Raw genomic sequence first — 21,446 nt, 5'->3', positions numbered from 1 at the left:
GTGACGTGCAACATTTACATCAGGCATTTCCTTTTCAACATGTGGAAACAAACAGAACAAAATGTAAAAAATAGAAGCAAACCAAAGAATCAACTCTGGAAAATCAGCCAGGTTGCTGCTTTAGTCTGATTACAACACTGACAAAGTCATAAGGTCATACTGACCAAACTGTTTTTTCAAGTGTAAACAGAAGACAGTTCATACTAAATCTATGTTTATAATCACAGCGTGCGTGTCTCATTCAGTTTTTGGGACAAGAATTACAGTTTTTCTCAATTGCTAAAACACTAAGATCCATTGACTGAAGAAAGTTCTCAGTTGCTTGAACTCATTAAGCTAACTGTTGGGCCTGTTGTCAAAACCTTAAACCATTTCCCACAGTTTAGCAAAACCCTAAACACATTCTCATTCTTAAAACACATTCTGCACTCTAATGTCGTTGCCATCCTGGGGAAAGCAAAGAAGATGTTGGATCAGAAAGCCCTGCACATATTATACTTACTACTGCCATATATGAGTTCCTGTGTAGAGGTCTGGGGAAACACATGCAAAAGTAACATACAGACGATAACTATAATACAGAAAAAGGCCATTAGAATAATCAATAATGTGGGGTAGAGGGACCATACAAATGCACTTTTTGTCGAAATGCAAGCTATTAAATTCCAAGACTTGGTGAAGCTCAAAACGGCGCAAATAATGTATAAAGTAAGAAATAAATTGCTTCCAAAAGAAATCTGTTTAATGTTCAAAGAAAGAGAGGGTGGGTATAACTTAAGAGGGGAATGGAATTTAAAAATTCAAAGTGCTAGAACAACTTTAAAAACTGCCAGTCGCAATTGCAGGAGTTAAACTATGGAACAGTCTAGCAGAAGAGATAAAAGAAAGTAAAAACATAAACCAGTTTAAAGTAAAATATAAAAACCTAATTTTAAATAAGTATAGGAATGAAGAAAACAGGGTTAACCCCGGACGGTAATGCGGCTGGTTATGCTGTTGTGCTTTTTTTCTGTGTTTTTTGGTTTGTTTGGTTTTTCTTTTTTTCTCCATAACTCGTGAATCTGCAAAATTACACATTCTCTGTTTTCCATATGTTGTTTATTTTTATATATATTTTTCATATGCTGTTTGTTTAATTTAAGACTGAAAGAAAATTAAATGAATAAGAGGTAAAACTTGGGGTATGGTCAAATAAGTAAATGCTTCTGCCTTCTCCTTTTCAAACAAATAATGGAATTATATTTTGTAATGATACATGTGTGAAATGTTTGAAATAAAAAAGAACTGAACTGAATGTACATGTTATTTATAACGGTAAACACAAGTGGCGCACATTTACCCATAACAAGAGCACAAATGTCATTGATTGAACACAATCAGTCAAAATAGATTTCACTTGTTTCAAATGATGTGACAACTAATATAAGCAAGTTCAGAGAGCAAACAGGTTGTTGAAGGTGGGAATGAGAAAGTGTGACAACGGATAGAAGAATTCTTGTGAGAGGACGAGGACGCGAGGTGGGGGTTGAGGAGGAGGGCAAGAACGAGAAAGAGGAGGAAGAGGAAGAGCAAGACAAAGAGTGGACATATCCAGTGAAATTTGAGCAACAACCATTGACCATGTTGTTGTCCATGGGCTGACAAAGGGAAGCAGGACTTCAGGTGCAACCCAATTTGAGCCTCAGGAGGGAAAATATGTGATGTCGATGAAATGCTGTGGCCTGACCCAGCCCACAGACAAGAAGAGGCCCATTGATAACATATTTAGTCCTTTGATATTTTTCATTTCATGTATTTTTTCCCCTGTCATTGTGCACTGTAGCACAATGGACAATAAGCAAATTGCATGGCCCTGAACACTGTGCTTTCTATCTTCTGGTGTATTGTTTACTGACTGATTGATGCTGCATGTAATTTTGAGTAATTTGTTTATGATTTGAGAGTAGTGTTTGATTTTGAGCACAGCTAAAACTGTTTTGAGGCAAAAGTTTGATTTTGCAAGAGGAATGAGAGGTTGTGTAAATCGTGCTTGAAGCTGAGGTGTTGTGTTTAATGTTTTGAGACAAGGGAGCAAGGTTTCAGGAATTGCGCTTTAGCAATTGAGAAAAACTGTCAACTGATTCACACTGATGGAGATTCCCAGATCATTCCATGGCAGTTTTTTACTGGAGTTGCTAAACTCACCAGCAGAGGCAGTGGCGTGTCCAGATCTTTTAAAATGGGGTGGCCCAGGTGAGGCACAGCTTTGTGCATGGGTGGCACCAATGGTTATGCTTTTTTTTTTTTTACCTCCAAGCCTTTTGTGGACAATGAAAAGCCTGTTTAAAAGTAAATTAGTGTGGTGGCACCTAGGGTGGCCAATCACATTCCAAGGGTGGCATGTGCTACCCCAGGCCACTCCCTGGACACGCCCCTGAGCAGAGGACGTGGTTGTGCATTTATTTCCAATTTCTCATAGTCTGGTTTTGTTTAGTAAAGGTGACAGATGATAAAATTAGCATTAAACAGAAATGAGGAGGTAGAGAAAACAGGCTTACCAAAAGGTCAACAAGCCAGCCTGAATACACAAAACACACACCGCATATTCAGAAGTGTTTACATATTCAACTCCGGGAGTTCAATTCAACACTTTCAAAGTGTTGAATTTAGTGGTCCACACTAGATTGAGTTAGAACCACACTTTCAAACGTGTTGTTCAGTTTACACTGTGGCAGAGTTGAAACAACACTCTCAATAGATGAAACAGTAAATGGCATAGAATTTTCTCAACACCAGTGTGTGAGTTAAAAATGAACACCATCAGTGTGTTTTATATACACCGATTAAGGTTTCATTTGCAATAAGACTTCGGAAAGTGTTAAATAACTTCACTTTGAAATTTAGATTTTTAAATACTACTGGGAGTGAATTAATAAAATCGTTTCATGTCAGCAACATAGATAACACCTACATTTATAAAGAAACCCACACAAGTTCCAGTTTGAAACAGCCTGCAAATCAGACAAGCACATCACATAAAAACAGTTGCAATAACCACAACACAAGATCACACATTACGACAATGGGGCAGAAGTGGAAACTATTCAGTGTCAGTTTTACACTCATTGGAGTTAAATTCAGTTACAAAAAACTCCATGAATTAATAAAATTTTAACTTGTATCAGTGTTTCATGCCAGGAAGCTAATAGCTACACATAAAACATCCACTAGCGTGTGCCTCTCACACCTCATGGCTAGTGAGAGAGGAGCACATGGACCAGAGACTTGAGCATGACATGTGAATCATGCATCACTTGTTTCATTGTGACAGCAGAACAGCACAGGGTTTCATTCCTGTGAACAGCCTCCTCACTTACGGTACCAGCATGGCACGAGTAACACAAAATTTACAACAGTGAACAAAATAATAACTAGGAACACCCCCCACCCCCCAATAAAAGTAACTAACTAAAAACATGACTACCCACAATGCACCTCGCCCACTGCAGCTCCTGCTTGAGCATTGACCTCAGGTCATTACAATATGTAGACGTAGAGCAAAGCCGTTAAAGTGTTTTGGTAGAGCTTTTCTCTCTGCAGCCAGTCGGTCACTACCACCATATATTTGTATATAAATATAATTATGTAAATGTCTATGGTCACTACCAGACCAACATTTAGAATAAAGGGGTAGAGTCTCTGAATTAACTCTGCATGTCTTATAGCCGCTGTGAGAGATCAGGGTAAGCTTTTCATGAGTTATTTTGTCCAAAGGTTTTAACTGTTGCAAATCTGCAATGCCTGCCTCCAGAGGGTTAACACCCGATTTTAACTCTGTGTTACATATCAACTATATAATTCTTTTTAGTGTTAAATAAACGTTTCTTAGTGTTAAATTAACTCTACACTTGCTTTATATCCTGAAATTAACACTTTTAAATTTGCTGTACACCTTTATGAGTATTTAATTTGCTCATTTAATGTATGACTTTTGTTAGAGAAGTAAAATCCAACTTTGAGCTGGATAACAGAACCACATCCAATTACAAGCATTCATGGAGGAAGTAGAGCATCTCTAAACAGTCCAGCACCGCTAGGTTAAATCTGAGCAGTGTAATTTTCAGTTGTTAGGATTTCAAAAAGATTATTAGGGAGGGGTTTAAAAGGAGACTAGGTGGGGTATTTTAATTTTTTTGCTTTTAGCACCCCCTTGTGTCTGTTTGTAGAAGATTTGGAGGTGCTGATCCTCATCCCAGCTACTTCACACTTGGCTGTGAACCTCCCCTTTAAGAGCTGACGGTCATGAGCCAGATGAAGCCAGGAGGACCACATAATCCATAAAAAGCAGAGACGAGATCCTCCTCCAACCATACTCGACACCCTCCACACCACGGCTGTGAAATCCTGTCCATTAAGATTATGAACAAGACCGGTGACAAAGGGTAGCCCTGGAGGAGTCCAACCCTCACCGGGAACAGGTCTGATTTACTGGCGGCCATGCGGACCAAACTCTTGCTCTTCTGGTACAGGGAATGAATGGTCCTTAAAAAAGACCATCCACTCCATATGCCTATAGCACCCCCACCCCCACAGAGTGCTTCTGGGGACACGGTCACAAGCCTTTTCCAAATCCACAAAACACATGTGGATTGGTTGGGCAAACTCCCACGACCCCTCCATCAAAAGAGCTGGTCCACAATTCCACGACCAGGATGAAAACCATATTGCTCATCCGACCGACCAGACCCTTCTCTCCAGTACTTTAGAGCAGACATTTCCAGTGAGACTGAGAAGTGTGATCCCCCTATGGTTGGAACACACCCTCTGGCCACCCTTCGTAAAAATGGGGATCACCACCCCAGTCTGCCACTCCACAAGAACTGCAGAGACTATGACAGTCCTACAACATCCAAAGTCATGTGATACCCAGGCCGAATCTCATCCACCCCTGGGGCTCCACTGCTGTGTAGTTGTTTGACTACCTCAGTAACTTCTGCACCAGAGATTGCCCACGTGAGCGTTGAAGTCCCCCAGCAGGACAGTGGAGTCCCCAGTCGGAGCACCATCTAACACTCATCCCAGGGACTCCAAAAAGGGTAGGCACTCTGAACTGCTATTTGGTGCATAAGCACAAACAACAGTCAGGACCCGTTCCCCCACCCAAAGGAGCAGGGAAGCTACCCTCTCATCCCCAGGGGTAAATCCCAACATACAGGCAGTGAGTCTTGGGGCTAATAAAAATCCCACCCCAGCCCTCCGCCTCTCACCTGGATCAACTCTAGCAAAGAAGAGAGTCCAACCCCTCTCAAGGACTCGGGTTTCAGAGCAGATAGCTATGTGTCAAGGTGAGTCCAATTATATCTAGCCGGTACTGCTCAACCTCATCCACAAGCTCCAGCTCCTTTCCCGCCAGAGAGGTCACATTCCATGTCCCAATAGCCAGTTTTCTTGTCTGGGGATCAGACCGCCAAATCTCCTGCCTGGGTCTGCCACCCTATCTACTATGCACCAGACACTTCATGTGCCTCCTGCAGGTGATGGGTCCACAGTTGGATGAGCCCATGTTTGCAGTTCGGGCTGGCCCGGCCGGTCCCCATGGCCAAAAGCCCGACCACCAGGAACTCGCCCATGGGCCCCAACCCCAATCCTGGCTCCAGGGTGGGACCCCGGTAACCCTCCGAGTCGGGTACTCAAACTCTCTGATGTAGTGTTCATGAAAGGTCTTCAGAACCACTTTTCGTCTCACCCTTGCCCTAGGACCAGTTTGCCATGGGAGACCCTACCAAACAACAAAGCTCCTAGGATCATTAGGACACTCAAACTCCTCCACCATGATAAGAAGGATTAACATTATCATTATTATTATTATCATTATTGTTGTTGTTGTTGGTAGCTGCTGCAAGCAGGGGCCCTTATGGAGGATTTGTTCTCTTTATTATTATTCTTCCTCTCCATTTGCTTAAAATTAGCATAAATATAAATTACGCACATTATTAATTAATAACATGGCAGGGCCTCTCAAGAGTTATGTTTAACTTATACACTATCTTGTGGCAGGTCCCTTTTTAAAATTTCTTCAGGATTTTCTAGGCATTCTTCTTCTTCTTCTTCTCCTTCTTCTTCTTCCTATTATTATTAATATTATATTATTGTTATTGTTATTATTATTATTATTATTATTATTATTATTATTATGTGTATTTTTCAATTTTATTTTGTTGTTTTTTATCCTTATCTTTAGGTGGGCAAATGTTCAAAATTGAAACGTATAATCAGAATATTTCATTCATCATTTATTATTTCAAGACAAATAATTACCCAGCTTCAATAAGCACACACACAGAGGGAGAGAGAGAGAGAGAGAGAGAGAGAGAGAGAGAGAGAGAGAGAGAGAGAGAGAGAGAGATTTAAATAAGTAAATATTTTTGTTGTAAACAGGAAAAAAACATTCATATTTTTGGATTTCACAATGACGGTGAAATAAGTAAAAGAAAACCAAATGCAATTATAACAACCAGAATCAGAGTAGAAATGTGGTTCTGGTTCATATGTTTTATGTCTAAGTGAACATTTAATTTAATCACTTGTAATATGTACTTTTTATTTCATTTATAGCCACACTCTGTCAGTATGACATTTATATTTTTAACTGGATGGAAACAGGAAATCAGTCCCTTAACTTTCGACGGTAGGGATTTTTCTGCCATCTGGTGGACATAAGCGGTTACTACAAACATTCATTAAGTTAAATAAGACATAACTCATCAGTACTTCCTGTCATAATTTTCAAAATAAAACATCACACTTAAAATGACTACTGCTTTTAATCAGCGTTGACAGCATAGTTATAATTAAATAACAGAAACGCCTTCAATTATTCAAACTACGCAAGTCAAATTATACAAACTACGTAAGTCGTGAACTCATTCCTTCTATTTTACTGCTCTGTGCTTGTGTGCTAAGCAGGAGCCATCAGCATGCAGGAGGCAGTGGGATACACTATTCGGTGTGTGAACATTATCTAGCTCCAGCCACCCGTGGGTCCTCCTCTCACGATTCATTTCCTCCTTTTTATCCGAAACCGTTCTCTCGTCTTTACTCTACTCGCTCTGGATATTATTCCCGCTCCCCCACACCTGTTTTCAGTTGGACTGCATGCATTTATGTGCTTGTTTCCCGTTCTCGCTCCTTCCAGGAACGCATGTCCGTGTTCCTCCCGCCGCCTCCCTGCGCTGTCGATAGATGATGCAAGTCAAAATGTCCAAATCTTCCGTAGACCCTTTGTCTGCTGTGGAAACGGGCTCCCAGTCGCATTACTTTCAGGTAAATCCGCTCACTTTTCTCCCAACGCTTCCCCGACCGGCTGAAGTCTTTAGAAACGACTAGCTGACATCTCTAACGCTACTTGTTGTGGGGGACACGTACTTCTCCTCTCCCCCCTTTGTAACCTCAGTGAAACCGCAGCTTGTGAGCCCGCACGGCAGGCTCCAACATGTCACACCCGCAGAGAAACAGGCTGACACCTCCGCAGATCTCCCCAAATCTGCCCATTCGGTCCCGACTCTCAGATCGGGCCTGTGGCAGTGATGCTTTATTATTTATTTCAGCATGATTTCCTGCCTCGTCTCGTCTACATCAACGCAGAGAAGCAGGCAGCAGCACGGACGGACGGACGGCTTTTTCCCTCGGTGTTAAAACGACAAACCTGCTGTAGCCTTATGTCTGTGGTTGCGGCTCACCTGTTGGGGCCTGGAATCAGCGAGGTGCTTCTGTGTAGCTCAAACCATGCTGCAGAGCTCAGATGTGTGTTATTTGTGCAAATCTATCTTTTTATAGACCGATTACAAGAAGTACTTGTTCCAGAGAGTGTCAGTTGTTATATATATATAATTTGTTAGTATTTTTGCTATTAGACAGGAAATTGGAGGAGTGCAATGCTCTTTTTAGACTCTACTGTGTATAACTAAGGACTAAAACCGAACTTCTTTTATTAATTCTGGTAAATTTAGAAATCTGAGCTTTTAACTTTTATTGGGGTGCCAGCTTGCACCAGTCACCTTTGAAAAAGAGATTATGATCTCAAAAGATTTCCTGAATAAATGAAATGAATATGGATTTGGCTGCATAGATGTAGTGGAGTTCCATATTGGTTATTTAACGTATTCAAAAGGGAGGTCTGCTCTATTTTAGGTAAACTTGACATTTACAAGACTTTGGGGTAAAACAGTGCCCATACGCTCAGGTCTATTTCAGCTGGTTAAAATTACAAACGCTACTCACAAATAAAACAATTAGGAGCTGCAGCAATTGCACAGATGCTAAAGCAGTAAATCCCACCACAGCCCAGTTTTTAATTAACGTTTTCAGGTCAGACTTGTGAGCAGAACAGAACGTCCTCTTCTTTGACTTTTTCCTTTCAACATCTGCATGTCTTTTCCACACAGCTGCCCAGGAAGTTGCCTAAACGTAAAAGCCGCTTCAAACGCTCTGACGGCAGCACATCATCTGACACCACATCCAGCTTCATCAAGCGGCAGGTAAGCGCTCCTCTTTGTTCAATGCTAGTTGCTGCCAGCGACACACGGATGGTAAACCTTAGTGGGAGGAATAACGTTTCTATAGAAAATGTAGGTCATGCTGTGTGAGAGTGGGACCAAGCACTTCATCAGAACATGTTTTCCTTTGGTGTTTTGTCATAGCATTTTGCAGAACTTGTAGTTTTACAAAAATGAGTCACCAAACATGTCTCTGATCTGATCATTCCTGTTCTTCCTCATCACTGCACAGCATTGCTTCCTGTGTTGCAGGAGTTGTTTTACCCAGTAGAGGACAGCAAAATGCTGTAAAGCAGCAATATGTTACATCCCATCACAGCCCAGTTTTAATGAATGTTTTCAGGTCAGACATGTGGGAGACTTGTGAAGATTTTGTGTTATTTAAGAGAATTTCTGAGACTGAAAATATAACAAAACCTTCCATTCTGGTGGTTTTAATGGCTGCTAATTATAACATTACCTCATTTAAAATGACAATGTGTAGTTTTTACCATTAGTCTCTGGAAATATCCATCAAAATGTTGTTGAAAATGAATTTATTGATGCCCAATTTAAACATACTCACCTTCCCCCCCTCCACTTATCTGGGTCGCGGGGGCAGCATCCCAAGTACGGCCTCCCAGGCTAATCCTCTCCCCAGCCACGTCTGCCAGCTCCTCAGCTGGGACACCCAGACATTCCCTGGCCAACCTAGAGATGCATTTCCTCCAGGTAGTCCTGGGTCAACCCGGGGGCCTCCTGCCAGCAGGGCATGCCCAAAACACCTCCTGAGAGAGGCGTCCAGGAGGCATCCTGACCAGATGCTCAAACCACCTAAACTGGCTCCTTTCGATGCGGAGGAGCATTGGCTGTACTCCGAGTCCCTCCTGGATGTCCGAGTCCCTCACTCTATCTCTAAGGCTGAACCTGGCCACCCAGCGAAGAAAACTCATTTTGGCTGCTTGTACCCGCGATCTTGTTCTTTCGATCATCACCCAAAGCTCATGATCATAGGTGAGGATTGGGACGTAGATCAACTAGTAAATTGAGATCCTTGCTTTCTAGCTCAGTTCCCTCTTCACCACGACAGATCAGTTTAGCGCCCGTATCACTGCAGATGCTGCCCCAATCCGCCTGTCGATCTCCCGCTCGCTCCTTCCCTCACTCGTGAACCAGACCCCGAGATACTCAAACTCCTCCATTTGACGGAGGACCTCTCTCCCGACCGGGAGTTGGCAAACCACCCTTTTCCGATTGAGAACCATGGTCTCAGACTTGGAGGTGCTGATCCTCATCCCAGCCGCTTCACACTTGGCTGTGAACTTCCCCAGCGAGAGCTGAAAGTCGGAGCATGATGAAGCTAGGAGGACCACATCATCCGCAAAAAGGATTGATGAGATTCTCCTGCCACCAAACTCGACACCCTCTGCACCACGGCTGCACCCAGAAATCCTGTCTATAAAGATTGTGAACAGGACTGGTGACAAAGGGCAGCCCTAGCGAAGTCAAACCCTCACTGGGAACAGGTCCCACTTACTGCCGGCTATGCGGACCAAACTCACACTCCTCTGGTACAGGGACTGAATGGCCCATAACAAAAGACCATCCACCCCTCACTCCTTAGTGCCCCCCCACAGGGGGCCTCTGGGGACACGGTCATGAGCCTTTTCCAAATCCACAAAACACATGTGGATTGGTTGGACAAACTTCCATGACCCCTCCATCACCCTAGCAAGGATAAAGAGCTGGTCCATAGTTCCATGGCCAGGATGTAACATATAAGCATAAAAATCAAGTCTAAAATAAATGGGAGTGGGTCTATTTAAGGTATTTCTCAATGTCAAGGCGCTTTGCTTACGAGGACACTGTCCTTCCTTGTTGAAAGAAAATCATTAAATAGAACAGACTTACCTCATTTGACCACGGCTGCCCAGTGGCGTGCCCTTGTCCCTGGTGAACCGATCATTATACTGCAACGGATGCAAATAAATGCCCCCATCTGCACACGTTTTGCTGTAAAATGAAAACAAAGTAAAATATAAAAAATACATTTACTGATTTGTAACAAACGATTAGAAAACTTTCACCATTCATAAACGTTTTACACATTTACTTCTTCAGTCGTTGCCAGTGATGAAAGGGAGTCTGGCGTGTGTGTCATTTAGCTGGAGGTTGGGCTCCAGGGATGTTTGACCCTAATGGCCATCCATTGGTAAATTCTTACTTGAACACAAAAACATTGCTTGCTTGTAGGTATGTACTGCCCCCTATTGCCAGGGAAAATGTACATAATCACTTTAAACCTACTGATTTAATAGGAATATATTTTATAACAGTGCACTGGTTGTTTGTTTCTTTAGAGAAACCGTTCATTTGATTCAAGTGTCGGTGTAAAGCCCAGCTGATTTGTGGTTTTGGGCTTCCTAAAGGGGAGAGCCGATTCTCGTCAAACCGGGTTGTGAGGAGTCTGTGAAGGTTTCACTGAGCTACAGAAGGACCGTGCATACAAAGATAACCCAAAATCACTAGATCTCTGAGATTCACATCAGAACAGGACAGGATCTGGGAAGGATTCATATGTTCCCTTAAAAATGGCACGTTGTTGTGTGGCCCGTTTCTGCAAAAGAAAGAGATAAAATGGCATCCCAACCTGTCCCAGACCCCTCAGTGGAACCAAGGCTTTAGTTTCGGGTTCTCCCCTCACCTGTCCAGTCTCTGGTCTTTTCAAATTAAGAGGCTTGTTATTTCTGGAATGACCTGGAATTATCAAAATGAAAGCTTTAGAGTTAGCACAAAAGTTAGATTTGCATTTTTAATCACAGCTCATTTAGGAGTATTGACTTGTAACTCATTAACAATCTAAATGACAAAGTTCCAAGCCGATTTATACAAGATGGGTAACATCCATCCAACCAGCCTTGACTTACCTCCTTCCGGCCACTTGGGCCAGCTTCTCTGAGGGAATCCCAAGGTGTTTCCTGGCCAGCCGAGAAACATAGTCCCTCCAACGTGTCCTGGGTCTTCATTTAGGTCTCTTTCCAGTTGGACATGCATGGAACACCTCACCAGGGAGGTGGCCAGGAAGCATCCTAGCAAGGCGCCCAAGCCACCTCATCTTGGTCCCAACTTGGTCCTCAGATCAACTCTGAGCCCCTCCTAAATGTCACCCTTTAAGGGAGAGCGCTGACACCCTATGGAGAAAACTAATTTAGCCGCTTGCATGCACAATCACTAACCAAAACTCATGACCAGGGCTGGGACGTAAATTGAGAGCTTAGCCTTTTGGGATTGCTCGCTCTTCACCGTGACAGACCACTACGGTGCCCGCATTACAGTAGATGCAGCACCGATCCACCTGTTGATCTGTCACTGTTATTCATGAGCAAGACCCGCAGATTTGTAAACTACTCCACATGGAGCAGGACCTTCTACCTGCCATGGAGGAGGCATTCTACCATTATCCGGCTCAAGACCACGGACTCATATTTGGAGGAGCTGATTCTCATCCCAACCACTTCATTCTCTGCTGTGAATTGCTCCAACAAAGTTGGAGATCCCAGTCTGATAAAGCCAACAGGACTACATCATGTGCAAAAATAGAATAGAATAGAATAAGCTTTGATTCCACAGTGAGGAAATGTGCTTGTTAAGGCAGCACATACACTTAGACAATAGGAGAAAAATAATACAGATAAATATGCAACGGCAGTAGGCTATAATTGTAACCTTCAGCAATTAAAAAAATGAATAAATATAGAAAATTGAGTTTCCAAGAAGAAACCACATAAAGGACACAGACATACATGTGTCTCCCGGTCTGACAGGTATAAAGCAGGGACCTGATCCTTATCCCACTAAAATGGATCCTGTCTGCCTTGGCTCCACTAGAAGTCCAGTTCATAAAAATGATGAACAGAACCGTTGACAAAGGGCTGCCTCGGCGGACTCCATCTCTCACCAGAAATGAGCCCGACTTAACGCCGGCAATGTGGACCAAGCTCTTACACCAATCATACAGGACCTAACAGCCCAAAACAGGGGTCCTGGTAACTCATCCTCCAGAGCGCCCCCCACAGGTCTCCCAAAGCAACATGGTCTAACTTCTACAAAGTCCATAAAACACATTCAAACTGGCCAAATGAACTCCCATACCCTCCAGGACCCTGCTAAGGGTATATATACTTTGGTTGCATACCTAACTCCTCTTTTGCAGTACAGCAGGTTGGTTACCATGGTGATTGTATGTCACAGTGTCGCGAGCGTGTCCTATTTGTTGGTTCCGTTAGAACCTGATTCCGTTAGAACCTAAGACTGCGCTGCTTTCTCAGGGTTCGTGGGGCGTCGGTGAGTTTTATTGTATTAGACCCTGGTTTGGACTCCCTAATTAGAATCAGTTTCCTATTTTAAGGTGAGAATGATATGCCGTACTTTTTCTTTTGTGATAGCACACTTCCCTTTTGATTTCTCCTGTTATTTAATGGTTTTAAATACTAAGGCGGAAGTTCGGCTGAGGGCCATTCATGCTGACAATTCTTTGGGTCATATTAGGATTAATTTGCGCCTCTGTCAGCTTTGTGGGCGGTGGTAACTAGAAAATGATTCTCGTTAGTTGATCAGACTAACATAGATTTATCAATTAATCTAATTAATCCAACCTTCCCACGCTGGCAAAGACTTTTTCACACTTGCAAACAGAGCCTATTTTAACCTACTAATGTTTTGGCTTATCAATCCTTAGGATATCTCGTTACCCACGGGAGAGGAGAAGACTAGCTTCTTCACCTAAGGTTTCTTTTTTTTAATCTGTCACAAACTGTAAAGCAAATCCTGAAAACTCAGGAACCTGTAATTAAAATATGCTTACCTCTCCTATTGTTTTGGATCGGGGCTCCCACTCAAACCTTTAAAGAGGACCTTTAAGAATCAGGAATGTAGATTCTTTTTCCAAAAAGTTTATTACAAGATTAAAAAATACAAAAAATAGGTAGACATAAGACTGATCCCTTCCCCCAGGGAGAATGCTAATTCTAAAATTAACTAAGAATAATCAGTTGACTTGCACCAACTCTAAGTCTTCGTCTCAGACTAAAACAAACTCGCTCGCTCTCTTTCTCTCTCTCTGCTGCCCTTTATATACTCATCATAGGACAGCCTAGACAAAGAAAAAGTTTTCCAGTTACACATATATCATTATCATATGACAGCAAGACAATGTCATTGTTTGTCAGTTTCACATCTTCAGCTTAACACAAGGCATATGGTGTCATCTCTGCAACTGATCTTCAGCTTCTCCCGAAGTCCAGGACTCTCCATGAAGGCCTGTCTTCTCCTGATATGCTCTTTTCAGTCTGCCTCCTTTTGTCCCACCTCTCCTGCTGATGGCTGGGTCAGACATTTCTTCACCTTTTGCCCAGTTTTACTCGCAGAAGCAAGTTCAGATCCGTTATCTCTGCGTCCCTTCTGTGGACCTCGCTTCTTGCCACAGTTTTTGACCTGCAGGAACTTGCTACAACAGAATTGGACTTTTTGACCTAGCAGGTATATTGCATAAAAGTAGATAGATTTAGATAGATTTTCATTTAAATGCATGCATAAAGTCTAATTTTTACATAGGAAAACCATATTTCTATGAGGAATTAGACAAATATACTTACTCCTGATTATCACCTGCTAAAGTTGCATCGTCCTTTTGGTGAGACGGGGCTTCGTTTCTCTTCCTGATCAGGATGTTTGATCAGCAGAAACTGGTTTAAAATGTAGCTACATTTCATCCAAAGCACCATGGGCATTATGGGAATAGTATAGAGGAGTGTAACGAAGAGGTGTTTGTGAGAGAAAGAAAAATAAAGCTGAACGGACAATTCCTCGGGGGGGGGGGGGGGGGGGGGGGGCATTAGTTATCCTGACCGGTAGCTCAGTGACAATCTCCAGATTCCCTCAGAATATTGTGTGGTTTAAAATATTCATGGTGCTCAATTCAAAGGCCTTGTGCGAAGTGATGATGTGTGTGTTTGGCGTTCACACGAGCACCTTTAGTCTCTTTTCAATCATCACCTTACCTCTGCCTGCCCCCACTGGTGGTGTGAAAAAGTGTTTCATGCAGAGGGAGTAAAATTCACAAACAGCAGATAGTTTCTTCCCTGTGATAGGGGTGGGGTGTGACTATGAAGGAGCAGTGGAGTATGACTCATTTCTGCAGCAGGATACAGTACGGATGTATGTGTTATATGTAGGACATGAGGCGTTTGGAACGGAAGGAGAAATCTTCAGGGAGAGCTTGGTAATCGCAGCTTTTTCATCCGCGCGTTCTCCGCTGGTGCACTTAGAACCGGACTTAAGGAATAATAGGTGAGGGTGATGTAAATTGAAAGAGGTGGGTTTTAACAAGTGACGCAAATGCAGCGTTGGTCGTGTGGTGCTGTGATGTGATGATGAGGGGTAAGAATAGAAAAGAAGGTGTTGCCGGTGTCTGCTCCGGTGCAGGTTGTCCCTTGTGTGGGGATGGGACACAGTGCAGTCTGTCTGAATACAGCATGTAAGAGCAGAGGGACCGGCTGCAGCAACATCACGTTAACAGAGTGAGTATTTCTGACAATACGTATTTTCAACATCTGTTACTTATCCTCCCTCCCCAGGTTTCTGAAGCTTGTCAGACAGGTTTTCTTTTTAGTAATTCTTTGTTTACATCATCGGGCCTCTCCTCTTCAGCGAGGCTTTTCTTTCCCTCTTTCCACCACCTGATTTTACTCTTTCAGCATCTTTTCATGTTTCCTGCAACTGTCGCCATGGAGTATGCCTGAACTTGATATTTTGTATCACATTTCACTGCATGTCCAACTTTCTGACACCGAATTACAATTTTTAAAAAGCTTGCTATGATTTTTAAAGTCACAATTTCAAAACCACAAAAACAGTGTGCTATTATTCCTACACCTTTGTTTTTTTCACTGCTCTTGAGATACGGCGCACTGCTTTGTTTTAATGTTGTCAATCTTGGAGTGACTTTTCCATTTCAGCGTGTCAGCTGACAGTCAGCCATGTCTGACTAGAAACCCGACCATGTTCAGGTTACTAACGTGTCTATTTAAGGTTTTCTTTCAGCGGTGCACCATAAAATCATTTTAGCATTTTTTAAATCTGACAGTTGCATTGTTGTGACTCGTGAGGAGTTTTAACTTGATGATTTTGGCCATTATCGTAAAATGTTTGTTTGCACACCCCTGCTCTAGTGGTTTAACATTTATAACATCCACATTTCTGGTTCTCAGCATTTTTGTTTGTCTTTAACTAGAGGTGTGAGGAGGCCGAATATCTCGTCAAGGTGGTTGTGCTAAGTGCTAGCTAGTTGCAGTCAGCATGGATTCACCTGGTTACGTTAGCGTTGAAGATGCTCTCATGAATGTTAAATATTTGGTAGTATTTTGTTGTACTTGGTAGAAACAGTGGATTGTGACAAAGCTAAATATTTGGTAGTATTTTGTTGTAATTTGTAGAAACAGTGGACTGTGACAAAGCTAAATATTTGGTAGTATTTTGTTGTACTTGGTAGAAACAGTGGACTGTGACAAAGCTAAATATTTGGTAGTATTTTGTTGTACTTGGTAGAAACAGTGGACTGTGACAAAGCAACATGAAGGACTCTTAAGCACCCTATAAAAAACATAAGCACCCCGCTAAAGCACCTTCTGTATCGTCTCAGCTGTTTTTTATGGGTTGTTTTTGTTAGCCAGCAGGGCTGCCTCCACCTGCCAAAGCCAACCCTTTCATCCCTGCTGTCTTTGTTCCAAATGTGCATTTTCATCTGTAGGATCTGGATCAAAATAGAAAATTCTTTTGGGTGATTCTCTAAAAGTCGCTGCACTGATTGTGCCTTACGTAATCTTGTCAACATCAAATAAAAACATAAAGTGTGTTTTAATTTTTTCTTTCATTGCATTTATATTTGTTGCATGATCAGATGGAAGGTCTCATACCTTTAATGAGAAGTTCAAAGGTCATAGTCACAGCACAGTTACTCCTGGTGGTTGAAAACTACAAGAGCAACTGATACTTTTTTGCCACTGGCATATTTTTATCTTTGAGGTTTCATTATTTTTAATATGATAAATATCTCGTCTCATCTCGTCGTGTCTCACCTCTGGTACCCAGTACCGTGTATTACCTTGTCTCATGAGCTGCATGTATCATTACACCCCTTTCTTCCTCAATTGCACCTTCTGTTGAAAATCACTACATCTGATTAAATTGCCTGCCAGCGCTGTGCTGTTTTAGCTGACAGTGCTGATTTTAAAGAGAGCACAACTGCCAGCATGCTCACTTTTGCTCTCCTTCCCTTGATGTATATCAGTGATCCAACATCAAAATAACTCCGTTATATCACTAGCTATAAAAGGCCACAGCTATGATCATTCTAACTAAATATACATTCATTGTTGCACTAGCCTTAACAAAAGTAAATGTTTTGATTTAGAATAAAATCATGTGATATTTAAAGATATTTTTCAATTACTGCACTATTTTAAATCTGTGCTATTTTACTACATATTACCGTCCTCCGGAATGTTAGAACTGCTTCAGGTTACAGTTTTGTTTTTAGTTGATCTAAGGGAATTTTGTTTCAGCCCTCTGGGTAATTTCCTGTATCATCTCTGCTGATTCAGCTTCCTACAAAAAAGAGACAGAATTAACAAGGCTGTGCTGACGTTTTCTCGGTGCACGAAAGTATGAAACGTAAGAAATGTAGTTTAAAATCTGGAGTGTTTACTTCTGTTTAAGCCGCTGTTGTTTTTGCTAATGCTACCCGTCTGTTGATTTTTGTGAACTTGGTATATTCATTATATATTAGGGTTGAGCTATGGGACAAATTATTCGTCCATCGGTGATGGGCTGAGCAGTTACAGTTGTTGTTTCATTTATTTGTTTGCCTTGAGTAACTTTGTTAATGACAAATATTTTACATGTTTCACACAGAGAACATTGCAGAGGTAACAATCAAGAAAAGAGCTCCGTCAGCACATCTGAACATTATCTCACGCATTCTCCGCCTCTCGCTGCTGACAGAGGAGCTCGGAGAGCATCTGTGATGCACTCGACATTGTGCACAAGAGCGCAGTGTGAGGAAAGTGGAAACCCTTCGATGTTTCAGAGAGTCTGAAAGACTTCTGGTTATTTCATTTGGAAAAGATTTTCCTGATTGTAAAACTTTGGCATAAGTAGCAGTCGTTGTTTAGCACCCGCTATGAGTTTGTCAGCGGAACGTGGATTCGTCTAGAACATTTAAACAGTCACAAGTCTGTCTGAGACAAAAGTCCAGAACCTCATTACCTTCAACAAGCTTCCTATAGACACTTGATTACGCTCAAGCTGCAGGTGACTTGTTAAGGTTTACGCAGAGCTAGGGCTGGGCGATATGGCCTAAAATCAATATCACGATATATTGAGGATTTCTCTCTGATACCGATAAATGGACGATAACTACAGGTATGCAAAGACACAAAAGTTGTCTACTAGATGGGGCTGTCACATTTTACGTTGAGTCATATTTTTATGTGACTCAAGGTGGTACAGCTTCTTGAAGGGGCATGAATGTTGCCTTCTACACATCTTTTCATTATATTTACTATCAAATTTATTGATATGGGAAAAATTATCTCGATAAGAGTCAGAAATGTTGATGATAAATTTTCGATTTATTGCCCAGCCCTACGCAGAGCTGAAGGCATGTGCATTTGGGCCGCAGCTGGTGAAATGTTCCTAATTTTAGTGAAAGTGTTCATTTGCATTGTTTGTACACTGAACAAAAATATAAACTCAGTACTGTTTTTGCTCCCGTTTTTCATGAGCCGAACTCAAACATCTGAAAATTTGTCTTCATACACAAAAGACCCATGACTCTGAAATATTGTTCTGAAATCTGTCTACATGTGTGTTAGTGAGCACTTTACCAAGATAGCCCATCCCACCTCAAATATCAAGGGGCGGATTTAGACAGCATGAATAATGTACAGGTGTTCCGTAGACTGCCCACAATAAAATACCACAATAGTGGGCACCACAGGGAAACAAAGACAAAGCTTCTTTTTAACACTTGAACCATGTTTAATATGAGCCATTTATACGTCACTCTACCAAACAAATACAAAATTAAACAAAAATTTGTCTAATGGCGCGAATAAAAACCAGGCAACCCGGACACTAACTACAACGGCTGAGTGAAGTACCATCAGAAATCCTTGAAGATGTGAATACAGCCTTGAGAACGATTCCTACAACGACCATCACTGAAACCAATGATATACACTTCAGCAGCAGCGACCCTTGATATGCTTGGCTATAAAAGCATGAGCAATCATGAGAACCAATACCCACCATGGAAAAGAAGGTTGGAGACCAAAATCAAGGCAGCACGAAGAGAGGTGAGCCAACTGTCAGAGCTCCAGAAAGGCACAATGAGAATAGCCAAGAGCTACATCCAGAGACCCATACCTGAAGCACTAGAAACTGCCAAACAAAGGCTCAGAGCCTTGGCCAGCCATCTAAAGAGATACACTAGAGAAAGTGAAGCCAGATGAACGAACTGGCTCTTCTCAACCCAACCAGCTAAAGTGTACTCTCAGTGACTGGGTAATAATAACAGGGTGGACCTACCAAGGCCTGAGACTGAACTTTACTGCAAGAGCATTTGGGAGAAGGAGGCATCACACAACAGCAATGCAGAGTGGCTTGCCTCTCTAAGAGAAGACCACAGCAACCTCATTGCGAGAACCCAGTGTCCATTCATGTGGCAGGCATCCAAGAAAAAGTCTCAGGCATGAAAAACTGGACAGCACTGGGGCCTGACATGATCCACTCCTACTGACTTAAGAAGCTCACTGCACTCAATGAATGCCTGGCAGCACAACTGAACCAGCTACTAAAGGATGGGACTCACCCTGAATTGTTAACTGAAGGGTGAACAATCCTGATCCTGAAGGACCCCTCAAAGGGCACAGTCCAATCCAACAATGTCGGGCATCATTGCGACTATAAGATGAGCGGGCACATTGATACAGGAGTAAAGCACAGAAGGGCATCAGCAGAGATACCAAAAGAGCCAAACACTAACCACTGATGGACTGAACATCCTGACACATCAACCTGTGCACAGCCTGGATTGATTACAAGAAAGCCTATGACTCAATGTTACACCCATGGATCATTGAATGCTTGGAGATGCACAACATCAACAGGAATCTGAGATCCTTCATTTCAAACTCAATGGGGCTGCGGAAAATAACCATTGAGGCCAAATGTAAGCCAGCGGTCCCTCCGACCACCACCAGCAGGCAAGGTGGGTTCAGTGTCTTGCCCAAGGACTCAACAGCAGAATTCTCTGTCTGGAGCCGGGATCAAACCTGCAACCTTCCGATTACTGGACAACCTGCTCAACTTGTTGAGCTACTCCTCCCCCCAGTAGACATAAAACCAGACGGTAGCTGCAGCTCTGCCTCACACCGCTGCAGAGACCCACAAATACATGGGATGGTGGGGATTTTTCTTCCGCTTGTGGGGTTTAGCCGTTCACAAGCATCACGTTTTTTTCTGAACCACACATGCTCGTGAGAATGCTACCCGCTAGCTTAGCATTAGCAATTCTGCTCGTAGTTTAACTCTTGATCCCAAACGTAGGACCGTTTCTGCCAATAACAATGGTTTCTGTCTTTGCTGGTTTCTCTATTTTCCTCCACAGCACCTAGATCACCACATGGTTCTCCAGTAAAATGTGTTCAGACTGGAGCGCACGTATAACGAAGCTTCGAAACAGTACAAAATAAATCGAGGAATTTAATGAATCGAACCTTTCGAATCATTCCATTATTCGTTTCAGCCCAAGTTTTTTATTTAATTAACTTTATTTTAAAATTTAACAACTCTGTTAACAAACAGAGCACAATCATGTTACATTGTTAAATGGGCTCAACACACGGGAGGCAACATCGCCTCTCCTCCATTCATTTTCAATGAGACATGCGCGGCAAAGCGATAATCGCGGGTCTCCCTCCTACCAAGCGAAACACGAAAAACGTGCGTGTGAAATTTTGTGCTTGTGCACGTGTCGTGCACAGACGACCCAGCGATGCAATCCCAGAAAGTTGAAATATGTTCAACTTTTCATCGCTGTCGCTCGGACGAGGACCAATGAATGAAGGTTTTATTCACTGACCGATGAGCGGACAGGATGCTCCGTACATCTCCGAGCAAACATGAAGGAGAAGTTGATTATTATTATGTTTTATATAGTAAAATCAGAAGTAAGATTTCACATAACTCTAGCAGCACCTTGTGAAACATCATATCTACCACTTTTTTAACTCTGAACCGCTTAAATAACCTTAATTCCCTCCAACCTGACACAGCCAAACAAAACAACGGAAGTTTCGATTTCACCATGGAACAGAAAGCCTAGACGCGTAGCTTTGCCGCTGGCTGCCTCCCGTGTGTCAGGTAATAAAAGCGACAGCGACGAATTTTGCTGATTGCGGTCATTTGTCGCCTCCCGTGTGTCGAGCCCCTTAAAGTAAAGGAAGAGGAGAAAAATGATTTCCCAGGCAATTTAAAACTTTTCCCGATTAATCAATAAATCGAGTAGAGACCCCGTCCGATTCATCGATGATCCAAATAATCGTTTGTTGCAACCCTAAATAAAATGCCGATTGTAGTTTTCTGGCGTTGTAGTTTCTGGATCTGCTCGAGGTCCTGCACCTCGACGACGTCATCATACTACGGCAATACCACTTAGCCAAAATAAATTGCACCTCTTTTTTGATTCTGTTCTTTCACAGTAAAAATACACATAGTCACTTTAATCAACATCAGCCAAAGTATTTTTCCAGCCAATCACTGCAGTCCTAGTTGGTACACATGATGTCAATTAACTGCAGGAAGTTAAATGAC

General features: G+C 42.4%; 1 protein-coding gene across 2 annotated transcripts in view; it reads left to right on the top strand.

The window, feature by feature from the left end:
- Window positions 1–7,082: 7,082 nt before the first annotated feature.
- The window catches only part of cacnb3a (calcium channel, voltage-dependent, beta 3a), a 30,079-nt gene continuing 15,715 nt past the window's right edge, over window positions 7,083–21,446 (top strand). For both annotated transcript variants that reach the window (XM_015968384.3, XM_054746106.2), the window contains exons 1-2: window positions 7,083–7,302; window positions 8,424–8,516. In XM_015968384.3, coding sequence (XP_015823870.3) covers window positions 7,222–7,302; window positions 8,424–8,516 — 174 coding nt within the window. In that variant the 5' untranslated portion in view covers window positions 7,083–7,221. The remainder of the gene's footprint in view (window positions 7,303–8,423; window positions 8,517–21,446) is intronic.

The sequence above is a fragment of the Nothobranchius furzeri genome, chromosome 15 (genome assembly GCF_043380555.1).
Source record: "Nothobranchius furzeri strain GRZ-AD chromosome 15, NfurGRZ-RIMD1, whole genome shotgun sequence".
NCBI classification, from domain to species: Eukaryota; Metazoa; Chordata; class Actinopteri; order Cyprinodontiformes; family Nothobranchiidae; genus Nothobranchius; species Nothobranchius furzeri.
This window is presented reverse-complemented; position numbering and strand designations above follow the sequence as displayed.